At 35.2% G+C, this 14,342-nt stretch overlaps 1 protein-coding gene across 3 annotated transcripts in view; it reads left to right on the plus strand.

The window, feature by feature from the left end:
• The window catches only part of LOC136035486 (ubiquitin-like modifier-activating enzyme 1), a 94,188-nt gene that overhangs the window by 35,015 nt on the left and 44,831 nt on the right, over positions 1–14,342 (plus strand). For all 3 annotated transcript variants that reach the window (XM_065717312.1, XM_065717313.1, XM_065717314.1), the window contains 2 exons: positions 859–1,140; positions 7,841–8,107. In XM_065717312.1, coding sequence (XP_065573384.1) covers positions 859–1,140; positions 7,841–8,107 — 549 coding nt within the window. The remainder of the gene's footprint in view (positions 1–858; positions 1,141–7,840; positions 8,108–14,342) is intronic.

The raw sequence follows: 14,342 nt of genomic DNA on the forward strand, positions 1-14,342 counted from the left end.
GATCCCGTCTATATCATAAGATTTCGATTTAAGTCTCTCTACACTTCTTTTGACACGGTCAACACTAACGGGAGGTACATGACCTTGAATGATTTTGTTAGGCAACAGATTAGAACAGAGCTTAGCAAAACGAAAATGAACCGCATATATCACTGTATCGAAAATGTTACTATAATGATTGATCCATGATACATTAGGGATTCGGTCAGCCGTAGGCGATCTATCAAACTTCGCGACATTGATCACTTTTTTCCACTGGCTAGGAGACTTAGGAAATTCAGCACCATTGTACCTAATTTTTCGAAGATAGCGTTTAAAATCAAGCTTTGTTCTTTGTTTAATATCGAAAACATTACCCCTTAAGGGGCGGCCGCAAGCTATCCAAATTTTTAGCCACAACTTAGCCCGATTTTTTATTGTTTTGAGCTCTGGGTCATTCTTCCAAATTGAACTTCTTGTTTTTGCTCTAAAGCGACATAGGGGAACAGCTACTTCTTCAGACCTCTTTAAGCACGATACAATGTGGCTATAATAAATATTAAGCTGAATTCTGGCTTGTGGGGACCCAACGCTTGTACACAACAGATTAAAAGGGACTTTAATCGTTGATAGAAGGCTAACAAGCGTAGAAAAATAAAGAGGCCAGTCAGCTTTGTTCCATTCTCTTTTAGAAATCCATTTTCTAGAATTGGGACGAAGGTTCTTCTCCGCAGTAGCATTAAGGGTAACAGTGAGGGATAGGGGGAGATGGTCGTAATCACACTCATCATGATCAACATGGTTATTATTAATAGTTATTAATAGTTATTATTCCTATTTATACTTCTGAAATAAAAATAACATGATGTTGCTTTTTAGACTGATGGTGATAAATTCGCCGAACTGGCTGCTGAGATCAACTCTTCAGTTATAGGCACAGCTAAAGTAGATGAAGTTGACGGGAAATTGATGCGACAATTTGCTAATATCGCTGCTGGAGATTTGTGTCCTATGGATGCGTTCATGGGGGGCGTTGTTGCTCAAGAAGTCATGAAAGCCGTTTCTGAGAAATTCCACCCAATTGTGCAGTGGTTTTATTTTGATGCGTTAGAGTGCCTACCCTGTGATAGATCAGTTTTGACTGAAGAAAACTGCTCTCCGGTAAGTTCCTTTTTATAAATATAAGTGTATTTTGTGCAATGGCTGGCTACTCTCTTTAATAAGGAGACGTTTGCTAAATTTCATTTTGACCCAGTATCTCTAGAATAATAGAAAGCATCTTTACACTCTTACAGTGCGGAGAGCCTTCTCTCTCCACTCCGAACCTTTCTATCCTCTATAATAAGCTTGCTTTCTCTAAATTTTGTTTTAACCCAGCATCTCTAGAATAATAGAAAGCATCTCTACACTCCTACAGTGTAGAGAGCTTTTCTACACTCCGAACCTCTCTGTCCTCTATAATAAGCTTGTTTCGGCTAAATTTCAATTTAAACGAGCTTTTAGCGGCTTCCTTGTGATATATCTTTTATATCAGAATGATCAAATATTTTTTCCTTTAGTTTTACATCTTGGATTTTCTTTAATGCACTTTTGAAGAGTTCCAATGAAAGGCCTATACAGAGTTTACAGCAAGTAAATTTAGATGTAATATGTAAGTAAAATTTATTTCAAGTAAGCATAAATTATATTGCGATAATAACATATTACATTCCTCACTCTATTAAGGAATTCAACCTGATTCCCTACTGGGAAGTAAGTGTTGAACCATTATCATAGCATATTACACCATAACATTATGATATAACACAGTAAAAAGTAGGATTTGTGTAACATAATAAATAATTATTTATATCGTAGGCATTAAGTAAAGAACGAAAATGGCTCTGTGTATAATTTTTTTTTTTACAAGGCTACTTCAAATGGAAGGAGATGTGGGAGAAACTTTGAGTGGCTAATTTAATTGAAAACCAAATGTTCTAGTTCCTTTATTAAGAGTCAGAAGTGATTGGAAGGCAAACATTCCCTCTCTCCCTACAGTTTTTTATATGTACTCCTCCTCAGCTGAGATCAAAATTTTGAAATAGCTATTATATTCACAACTGTTGGAATCTTCACCAACTATGGGATAACATGATCCCCAAATCCTCTGGAGTGAGGTTCGTATATTATTCAAATTGTCGATTATAGCCTGTAAAATTTATCATCGGTAAGTGGGGGGGGAGGGGTATGTCTGAACTTTGGTGTTCCAAAAAAAGTTAAGGTAAAACTTCAGGGAAAATGAAAGGGGGTCTTCAAACATTCTCTGAAAGCAACAACTTAATATTGTTAACCGTTGCTAAGATTTGGCAAATACTTTCTTTTGATAATCTGAATGCTCAATGATGTCAATCTGAATTCATAAATGATGTCATTTTCACTTGTTGATAGATAGTCTGTCATCCATCCATCTTAGGGCAGAACTAAGGTAAATAATCATAGGACTAAGGCATGATCGAAATTTTTGGGTTGACTCATGACGGACAATGTCACCATCCAGTTGAATTAAATTCAAGTTGCCATCAAGCCATGGCTGATCGGAGAAAAAGCCAAGATAGATAGTCTGAGTTGGAGGCAAAGCTGGCATAAGCCTTATTTTGTATAAAAATGATGTCATTTTCACTGGTTGACACAAAATCTATCATCCATCCATTCTAGGGCAGAAATAAGGTAAATAGTGATAGAACTAAGGGATGATTGAAATTTTTGAGTCACCAAGAAGCTCTCATAAATGTTTCACATATTCGCAGATGAGTCAGACAGCCCTAATTTCTGGACCTGCTTATTCTAAAGGAACTGATTTTGAAATAAAATACAGACAAATTATCATGGACATACAGTTATTTTTATGAGGCTAAAATAATAAAAAATAGTATATGTTTTCTGTATCTTTATTTTCTACCCTATCGGTCTATACCACTCAAACATCTATTTTCTAAATTGTGGGAACATCTGTGACTGTTACCAAAAATCGCAAAAAAATCGTGAAATTCTTGCAGAAATCGTCATCTATCTCGGAAAAGTCCTTTGTTACCATGCAAATTTTACCCCGTCAAAGAAAAGGTCATTTGATATAAAAAAAAATGCCTTTATTCTTGGCAAAATCTCTAATCTCTAATTACAAAATATCTAAAATCTCTGCTCATCTACATATCTCTACCAGGGAAAAAACTTGAAAACACTTTTGTTTCATTATAGATGGGTTGTTTCCTGAGCGGTTTCTTTTTAAAGAATGCTTTAGTAGCCTTATGTCTTTCACTTTGTCAAGAACCAGAAAATCAAATTATTGCAGACTGAACTCTATTCTGGTGTAAACCTTCAGGAATTTTATTATATTTTGTGACATTTTAATTTTATGCATAACTTAAACTTGTCTGTGTCATTCGAGCTTTAGCTAGCACAAAGCTGGCAAGGGTGTTTCCAATGTATCCTTACAATGCTTGCGTGGGCCGCACTTTACGCCAACTCTACATCGAAAGAATGCTTACATTTCTGCCTTCAGACGGGAGATTTTTTTTTACTTATATTTGTGCATGAAAAAACAGAAACTATACAATTTCAAAGCGTTAGCCAAGACAATTTGAATAGCTTATGCGTCAAGTGTGAAGTGGTTAACGTCCTTTTAAAGATCCATAGACACGAGTACAAAGCGATAATCGGTAAGTTTTCCAAAAGTAGGAAAATTGGGATGAGCGTGCCTTGTGTCACGTACGGTCAGTTGAACCTTTGGCCTTCGAGCTTGATATGGATCAATAAATTCCGAAAATGTTTTCCTAAATGGAGCTAACACAACTTGCTGACGTTTTACTTCCCTTAGTCTTTTGAAATCGGCCATAGACTTTATAACTGTGAGTTGTTTTCACACCAAGTAATGTTAACTGAAGTTCACTAGACTTTTATTGACGATTGATTTTAACTAAATGTCTTGTTTTCTAAGCTAGTATTGGCGGTGAAGTATGGCGTTCAGATCAATTCCTGTCAAGATCGGCACTGACCGAGCCAGCGGTTATCACCATGGTAACAGTTGAAAGTATTTCCTTTGTGAAAAAGGAAAGGGACATTTAATTAGGATTATGTGTATCTCTCATCCTGTGCATATTTTACTTTTTCTTTATTCTTTGGGCAACTGGCACCTATTTTCAAGAGTCTAATTTTCTAATGTTTCGTCATATAAACTTCCAAGTTCAAACGGATGTAAAAATTTCTGTTAAGTGGTGCGTTCGGTCTGACTTTAATCTAGCAATCACAAGTTTAAAGGCATGGAATTTGCAAACAGCTGCGGCGCGAGTTACTCCTTCGTTTGGGGCTTACATAAAATTGGTGTTGGATTTCCTTTCAGAAGAGTTTAATTTACTGAATTGAAATCGAAATTTAATTTTGAATTTTAAACTTTTTATTTATTATTATTGTTACATTTTGTAACAAAATGATAGCGATGATGATTGTGTTTGGGATTTTGACTTGGATAAGGTCATCAATGCCTACCAGATTTTAGTTAAAAAAACAAAGGTTCGGCGATATGTATTTCATAGTGAAGCTGAAAAATAAAGAAGAAAAAGAAAACTGAAAAAAGAAAAAAAGCCCGAAATCAAAGATTTCGACGAAATCGTACAATATCAGGCTGGAAGATACATAAGCAGTAATGAAGCTGTTTGGCGAATTCTTTCATTTCCGATACATGAACGTAGTCCAGCTGTTGTTCACTTAGCGGTACATTTACAGAATGGTCAACGTGTTTCCGTATCGCTGCTGTTTCGACATGTGTAGAATTGGATCGTGAACAAAGTTACAGTACGAGGGATCTATTGTCGTATGTACAAAATAACATTTCCAAGTTAACGTCGGAACAAAAAGACATTTATGATACGATAATGCATTGTGTCGATAACAACGTTGGAGAAATTTTCTTTTTGGATGCGCCAGGAGGTTATTTCTTGCGGGAGATTTCAGGCAAACATTACCTATAATACCTAGATCAACTCCTGCAGACGAAATGAATGCTTGCCTGAAAAATTCTAATTTATGGGCACACTGGCAATTGGAAACGGAAAGCTCCCAGTAGACTCAATTTCAGGACGTATACAACTACCTGCTGATTTCTGTAATTTAGTTACGTCCAAAAATGAATTGATTGAAAAAGTATTTCCGAATATTCTAAAAAATTATAAAAATAATAAATGGCTAAGTGAAAGAGCGATTCTCGCACCCAAAAATATAGACGTCCACGAAATCAACAATATTGTTTTGACCAAGATTCGAGACCAGGCAGTCCTTTACAAGTCAGTCGACACAGTTTTGGAACCAAATGAAGCGGTTAATTATCCATCTGAATTTTTAAATTCCATAGATCTTTCAGGGTTTCCACCACACGTGCTACAGCTAAAAATAGGCGTACCAATAATACTTTTAAGAAATATCAACCCACCAAAGCTTTGCAATGGCACGCGACTTGCCGTAAAAAAAACAATGGAAAACCTAATAGAGGCCACAATCTTGACAGGGCCTTTTGAGGGTGAGGCTGTTCTTATTCCTCGCATTCCCATGATTCCAACGGATCTGCCTTTTCAATCCTTTCAGAAGAGTTTAATTTACTGAATTGAAATCGAAATTTAATTTTGAATTTTAAACTTTTTATTTATTATTATTGTTACATTTTGGTATTATGAAGATGAAGTTGTTGATTCGGGGGTTGGCCTCTGCTGATAATATTCATATAATTTTTGAGGTGTGATTATTGCAGTTTGGAATATCGCATCGTTGGATCCTAAAAATATTAGTGAATTACATGCTGTGGATTATTTTACGATGTTTTATATTTATTTTTTCTCCTTTCTTCCCTGTCTCTCTGGCCATGGAGCCTTTGGGGATGGGGGATGTGATTTTTGTATATTTCGTTTTAATTTATCGCTGAAAATGAATTATGCTACAAAGAAAAACAAAAAAATAAATAATCAAAATTAAAATGAGCTATTACGTAATAATATATTTTGAACTATAGACATGTAACACGTTATTTTGAACATTAATTATCAACCTAAGGACCTCTTTAAGTGTAAACTGCGTTTTTTGTTATTTGTATGACTTGATTGGTTCTAGAAAAGGGAACCCTAAAGTTGTATAAAATGTTGGATTCTTAGTTTATATTCGCCAAAAAATTGAAGCCCAACGGCGAAAACGACAAAATTCATGATAACTCCAACTCCAACACAAGCTTGTGAAACAAAAATGGGATCTTGACTTGACTTTTTTCTTTTGTGTTTTACCAAAGAGTGTGGGTAACTTGTAAGAGTCGGTGCTGGTGCTAGTGTCGAAACAAGCTATCAATGCCATCTAGCGTTTGGTGACGCTCGACATTTTTTTCCAGTTTAATAATAAGAGTAATTAATTTGATTAGTGGAATTATTAAAAATTAGGGTAGGATTTAATGTCTGATTTCAGTACCGTACCAAAAAACGATTACAGAGCTTGAAAAAAAAAAATGCCAAGTGTCAACAAGCATTCGATGGAGTTGATAATTTTTTTGTTTGCACGAGCGTCAGTTTCTACTCTAAAAGTTACCCATTCTCTTTGGGAAAAAAAGATATAGATTTGCAACTTCTCATCCTGGGCTCGCAGAGCCGACCTTTCGTGCCATAAATTTACTTTTTACATACTTTTTGTTAAAATTAACTTGCTTTTGTTGCTCAGGTGCCATTATGGTGTATGGACCGTAACGGCGCGTTGGGGTACTGGCTTTTTTGTATAGAGTATTTTTTTTCTTTAATTCTTTTTTTTTACTTTGTGAGATCACTTTTTGTTTTAGTTAAGTCACTTAAAGTGTTTGGTTCTTGGTTATGGTATGAAAGATCTAGAGCCGAACTGACCTACCCTAACAAGACAAGAATAGAAAAATCCGGAGAAAAAAAAAGGGTCAACGAGAAGTAGAAAGAAAAGAGCAAGATAACAATCACGATGAATATTTCACTTATATAAAACTAGGCGTCTTCAGCGCTAAAGAAACATAATCTAAGACAAAGAAATAGAAAAAGCCATAAAATTACAAAAAATAATATATTGGTTTAATTCTATTTCGAATTGTTTTTGATTTTATGTTTTATCTCATTTGTGTTTTATTGGTTATGTCTTAGATTGTTTCTAATCTAACATGGGAATGATATCGGAATTATGTTTATCTTATTTTGAATGCTTGATAAAAAATCTTCCTTACGCAACAGTTGTTCATTCAGTACTGTAGTACTTTCAGTAACGCAGAACATATTGATGGACATAAGCCAAATCAATGCACCATATATTTTTTTTGTTGCTCTCTTGTTACTAAATTCTCGTGTAATGATTTTCTGTTAATTTCCCCATTACATCGCCATCATCAATAGTTACAAGTTACATCATACACCAGTGTCCCTGAGAAGAGAACCTACAGTCAGGTACTTATACAGAATCTTTGGGATCGAAAATTATAAAAAGTAAAAAAAAAAAAAAAAAAAAATCCAGTGGTTTGAGGGCCCAAGTGTTGTATATTTTGTATATAACCGAATAAAATAGTACTTGTAAACTTCAGTTTTTAATGCTTCATCCATATATAATTAACGAATTACCTGCTAAGAAATTTAATATAAAATTTTATAAATGCTCCAATTACTGATAATGATGAGGAAGTGGGGGAAGGGAAGGGCTTTTCCAAATATATTTTCAAGTTGTGCTGGTTTCATTTCAAGTTAAATCGCATTTTGTGTTTTGTGACTCTTTGACTATTAATGGCTAGTAGTAATAATTTGATTTTCCTTGTTGCTATAATTCAATTATAGTAATAATACTTTAATTATAGCAAGGTTCACGGTACGACGGGCAGATTGCAGTCTTTGGACGGGATTTCCAGAAGAAATTGGAGGGCCAGAAATGGTTTGTGGTTGGTGCTGGTGCCATTGGCTGTGAGTTGCTGAAGAACTTCGCCCTCATGGGCCTTGGTTGTGGCCGAGATGGGAAGATATTTATCACCGATATGGATTTGATTGAGAGGTCAAATTTGAATAGGCAGTTTTTGTTCCGTCCTTGGGATGTCCAGAAGGCAAAGTCTGTCACTGCTGCTGAAGCTGTATGTATACTTTCAGTGTAATTTTAATGAGTGTAATCGGTGCAATTAGGTAATCAGTGTTTGGTATCAAAAACCAAACACGAGGTCTCCTTATTTAATACAGAATCTCTAATATTTCATAACCTTTGAAGATATACACGGTTGTCGCAGTTTACATTCAACCAATCCAAATTATCAGACTCTATTTCCAGTGTCCTTGGTACTTCAGTACATGTAATTAGGTAATCCGTGTAATTAGGTTGCGCTTTATTGATTACAACGCTAATGGTGGTGCATTTTGAAACTGAAAGTAATAAAAGGAAAAATGTGAGTTTACGGGCATTGTTTAAAAGACTAGACAAATTCTTGTAAATTTAGGGTTTATTGTAGAATATTGCTGGGACATTTCTGGTGGAACGATTAATTATCGGTAATCCCGATAATTAATTATCGGGATCATTAACTATTTGCAGCTATTTATGTTCAAATATTATCGATAGAAAAATTTTCATTATTATTGTAAGTACAGTATGGATTACAGGAGTTTATTTTGTGCTTTACGCCATTTTATGCTTAAGATAATAAAAAACAATGGTTGATTATTAAAAAGATTTATTTCTGGAACATATCCATAGTATTAATCTAAGCATTGGCGTGAGAAACTTTGACGAGATTTAGATAATTTCTAAGACCCCACTGGCTATATGAGAAAGCATCCTCTGTTCCGGTGGTTGTTTCTGTATTGGGAGGACCCACAAACAACTTGGCGAGATAGTTTAACTATCTTGACATATTTAACTTAGTTTCACTTGTTAACAGTTTAACATGTTTAAATAGCCACTTGTTTAACGGTGGCCTGATGCCACCGATTGATTGATTAGATCCGACACTTCTGTGACAACATTGAGCACTTAGTTTTGACTGATGGCGACTCCAATATCACCCCCTTAAAGTTCTTAGGAAAGTTTTCTGGGAGGGAGTTGGAATCAAGAAGTACATCCACAAAAAAGCTGCTGTCAATAGAAATACTTGTAAAACTAATCCCAGCTCCATTTTGTTGTATTCTTATTTAGTAACAATATTTTTTTCAATTTTCATAACATCATAATCCGCAGCTTAATGAGATCTCTAATAACTTCAATCTTGGAAAAAGATTAGCATTCAAAATAGCCTTGTCCAAAATAAATTTCCAATTAAAAATTTAATCTGCCATTTAATGTCAGGTGTTCCATTCATTTGTCTTTTCATTGTTGGTTGTCAAAGGACATCTTTTATTTAATTTTTATGTTAAAGGTCTATCTTCCTATATTTTCGTTTTTTTTTTTGTAATTCTTCTTCCTATTCCGAGGCCGGTTGAGCGGAGACCTCATGTGAAATGTTTGCGATATTTTCTAGTTTTGTCAAGATATTTCGGATAGTTAGTAAAAAGAATTAAAATGCTTTCCTCGTTTTAAAGTGCTTATTATCCGCATTATAAACGAAAAAAGCAGTTCCACCACTATGTGCGCTATTGCCAAAGGGCCTATTACAAATTGAGTAAGCGTATTGCCATTAAACAGTAGTTTCCAAACAAAGTTTAGATAAGGCAAAAATTAATAAGGTGTAATTATTTTAAATATTATTAGTTATTCGTATTAATTATTAATTAATTGTTATAACCAAATAAAAAAAAAATTAGTTGGTATCTGGTTGGGCTACCACTCCTCTGAACTTTCCCAAAATATCGGTTTTTAGTCCTCTGCAAGGAATGCTAAGAAAAGAATATAGGTTAAACATTACCCTCAAAAATCAAGCTAGAAATATGTGTTGTTGTTTTTTAATGTCTTGGGATTTATTTTCAAACCAGGGGCTTTTATAAGTGGGCATTGTAAAATTCTGAGCAGCGACTCTAGCATCTTTTCAGTCTTAAGTTTATGTTCTTTATTGCCAATGATATCGGATCAGTCGCCAAACTGTTGTCTTTTTCGCCAATAATTCGAACATTCATTGTACGACAAAAATGTGTTATCTTTTTTTCAATTTCTCGTGTTTTTTTTTCAAACCAGAGAATTTTTGATAAATTACATTTTATTTTCCCAGTTAAACTCTCAATGGTAACCTTGGTATTTAGTGTCTGTCTTCAGTACTAAATTGGTATAATAACTAACTAGGGAGTGTAGTCGAATGTTCTTTTGAAATTACCTGCAAATGTTTTTGCGACTCGAGCATGTCTTTGATGTTGCCAAATATCAGCTCCAAAAATTAGTTAAAAAAAAGAAAAAAAATTTATAAGACCAGGGAAATGGGGCATTTTTGGGAAACTCGGAACGTTCGAATTTTAAATTTGTTCATTTCTCATAGTAGTTATTTTATTCAGGAAGATACCTTTTTGATAACATTGGCAATATGGAATTGAAGATCTATCAGTTTTCTTTTTTTGATTTTGGTACTTTGGCAAAGGCCAAGACCATACCCAGCGGGGTGGGGCATTACAGGGTTCGATCCCTCTCCTCGAAATTTTTGTCCGTCTGCTAAAAACGTAACGAAAATGAATACTCGTATGAAATGATCCCCACCGCTTAAGATGTTCATTCATTTATAACCGGTGGGTCTTTATTGTAGGTTCATTCATCCGGTGGGTTCATTCATTGTAGAACCGGTTTTTTGTTAGTTTCTTTCAGCTTAGCGTGAGACAAGACACAAAGAAGTGACGGAATAAATGGAAAATATATAATTTAAGCTCTATATTCGCGCATTAGGGGGGGGGGAGGTAAGGTATTTGGACAATGTGAAGTTAGAAAACAATCCTTACTACTTAATATGCATAATAATTGTGCCTAACACATTAGGCATGCAGACCCGCTATACTCCCCCCTCCCCCTTAATATGGAAATGTGGTAGCCCAAATTGTTTCTATAGTATTATATTTTTATCATACTTAAGTATATTTCATTCGGATTGATCACCAGAAAAACATATTAGAGGAATATTAGATAGGGGATATTTCATAAAAGTTCCCAAAAAATGGATATTACAAATTTCTTATGTGGTTCTGATAGTTTTGTAGCCTCCGAATAAAAATCACGAATGTGTCCGTGTCAAAAGCACTTATGTGTCCTATTGAATATATTTTTGAAATGGGACACATTAAACAGGAAAGGAAACAAATAAGAGAGGAATGTCACGTCTGTCTCTGATAAAAAAAAACGACCACGAAGTAGTCTCACGTAGCAAATATGTAAATTAAAAATATTTAACTGACGCATAATTGATAGTAGTGGTGAGAAAATCCATATATGGAAATCCGTTTACTCAAGTGCTATGAGTTCAGATTCTACTGTACAAAACTCCCGATCTCGGGGTCATGGTCTATATATTCCTATGTTAGTTTTTTATGAAACTTGGTGTATACCAAGTGACATATTGTGTCGGTCGATCGGTCTGTCTGTCTGTCTGTCCCGGTTTTGCTAGTTTAGATACTTCAAGATAAGCTAGGACGATGAAATTTGGCAGGCGTATCAGGGACCAGACCAACTTAAATTAGAAATAGTTGTTTCCCCGATTCGACGATCTGGGCGGGAGTAGGGAGACGGTTAATTCAGAAAAATTAGAAGAAAATAGGTGTTTTTAACTTACGAGTGGGTGATCACATCTTAATGAATTTTGATATTTGAAGGACCTTGTGGCTCAGAGCCCTTATTTTAAATCCCGGCCCGATCCAGTGACATTGGGGGGAGTTGAAGGGGGAAAGCTAAAATCTTTGAAAATACTTAAGACTGGAGGGATCGGGATGAAACTTGGTGGAAAAAAAAAAAGCACAAATCCGATTCGACAGGGAAAAATAGTCGTTTCCCCGATCTGACCCTCTGGGGGGCTGGAGGGAGAGGAAAAAATGAAAAAATGAGGGGTTTTTAACTTACGAATGGGTGATCGGATCTTAACGAAATTTGAAATTTAGAAGGAACTATTGTCTCAGATCTCTTATTGTAGATCCCGACCGTATCCGGTGATATTGGGGGAGTTAGAGAGGGAGACGGGAAATCTTGGAGAACGCTTAGAGTGGAGAGATCGGGATGAAATTTGTTGGAAGAATAAGCACAAGTCCTAGATACGTGATTGACATAACCGGACTGAATCCGCACTCTTTGGGGGAGTTGGGGGGGGGGGGGTTAATTCGGAAAAATTAGAAAAGTTGAGACATTTTAACTGAGGAACTGGTGACCGGATTTTAATGAAATTTGATATTTAGAAGGAAATCATGTCTCAGAGAGCTTATTTTAAATCCCGACCAGGTCTGTTGACATTGGGGGAAGTTGGAGGGGGAAACCGGAAATCTTGGAAAATGATTATAGTGGAGAAATCGGAATGAAACTTGGTGGGTAGAATAAGCAAATGTCGTAGATACGTGATTGACGTAACCGGACTGGATCTGCTCTCTTTGTTGGAGTTAGGGCGGGAGGGGGGCAGTGCTTTGGCGAGTTCGGTGCTTCTTGACGTGCAAGGACGATGAAAATTGGTAGGTGTGTCAGGGACCTGCACAAATTGACTTGATAAAGTCGTTTTTCCCGATTCGACCATCTGGGGGGAGGGGGCTGAAGGGAGAGGAAAAACTAGAAAATTTTCGACTTACAATTGGGTGATCGGATCTTAATGAATTTTGTTATTTAGAAGGACCTGGTGTCTTAGAGCTCTTATTTTAAATCCCGACCGGTATTAAGCTTCTGATTTTCCTTTTAAATCAATCCATTGATTCCTAGGATTTTGCTAGAGCGCATATCATATGAGCTCTTGGCTCTTGGCTCTTTTGACCTCGTCACAAGGGCCGTGTGAGCTCTTAGCTCTTGTTTGAATATATTCCTTTTTGGGTAAAAGTTGCAGTTAGATATTAGACAATTATTCGTGTGTGGATGGTACAATACTTGGATTAAAGAAGGACCAAGTCTTTTCTCTTCGTAGGTAAGTAGTTGAAGTTCGAAATTTGTTTTGGGAGAAGGATTTTGATTCTCACTGATTTTTATACACTGTGGTTTATCTTGTTTGTCCTTCGATCGGCTCTTCAGCTAGTGCCTAAATAAAAATATTAATTACAGTTGTTTAATTTAAAATTTTACTCTTACTTTTTTCTTAATGAAATATTTCTTAATAAAAAAACCATTCTTATAGTTTTTTTTCTATATATTTTCTAATTTATTTGGATCGAAACGAATCACCTTTATTAAAAGGGTATTGTAGGGTAAGTATGGTGTACTTCTTCTTATTTTTTTGTTTCTTTTTTTTTGTTAATAGACGTCCTTGGTCGTATGTATAGCGCTGTTGCTCTGCCTCACGTATTGTTCCCGTCCCTCCTCTTCCGAAATTTCAGACCTTCTGATCTTTCGCCCATTAAAGTTTCTTATTTTAAATTTTGTAAATTTTTACTTGGTTTCCCCCTTTCTTTTAGTAACACTGAGATTATTTTAAAGCTTAATGTGAAGGATCCTGTAGTCTGTATAAAGAAAAAATGTAAAACATTTGAAGATAAGGCGAAAATTAACCTTATAGGCCACAATTTATTTCCGTGTTTTAGTAACAGTTCTGGCTCTTCATGATTTATAGGCTAATCTATTTAGCAAGTGTTTTTTTTTAGTGTTGGATCAATATTTGATAGGTTTTCATTTGTTTTTTCTTTATATTATATTATAGCGCACTCCTCATTTTTTGAGGGAAATAAAGAAAATAAATAAATAAATCAAGTTCTGGATGCTAACTTAGTTCAGAATGGTTAATGATCAATAAAATAATAGTTTAGAAGCAAAAAGTCAGTATGCTCTCCAAAATTGAACTTTGCCATTTAATAGAAATCCAAACTGATATAAAGTAAAGCCAGGCTTATTTCGAATTTTTCCATTATGGCTAGGTAACGCAGCGTTGCCAGTGGTGCTGGTAGGCCTTAATACCCTTTAAGACAATCGTGAAGTGCTTTCTTAAACCGTGTCTTCTTTTATCGTTTCCCTGTTATCTTCAGAATAAAGTTGCAGGAGCAGACCATTATTTAAAAAGACCTTGAAATTGCAAGTATGTATGAAGGTATTTATTTTCAATCCCAGAATTCGAAACTTACGTTTCAAAGATTGAACAAAAAATGAAACATGTCCGAGAAAAAAGCGATAAATCTAAAGAGATGCGCGAAAGTTCCATTTTCAGAGGGAAGAGGACTGTGGCAACAAAATCTTTGTTCAGCATTGTGTTGTTCAATCATCTGTATAACTATAAAATTACGCATATTATAACTCTGATT

This window comes from Artemia franciscana, chromosome 14, assembly GCF_032884065.1.
Source record: "Artemia franciscana chromosome 14, ASM3288406v1, whole genome shotgun sequence".
Lineage (NCBI taxonomy): Eukaryota > Metazoa > Arthropoda > Branchiopoda > Anostraca > Artemiidae > Artemia > Artemia franciscana.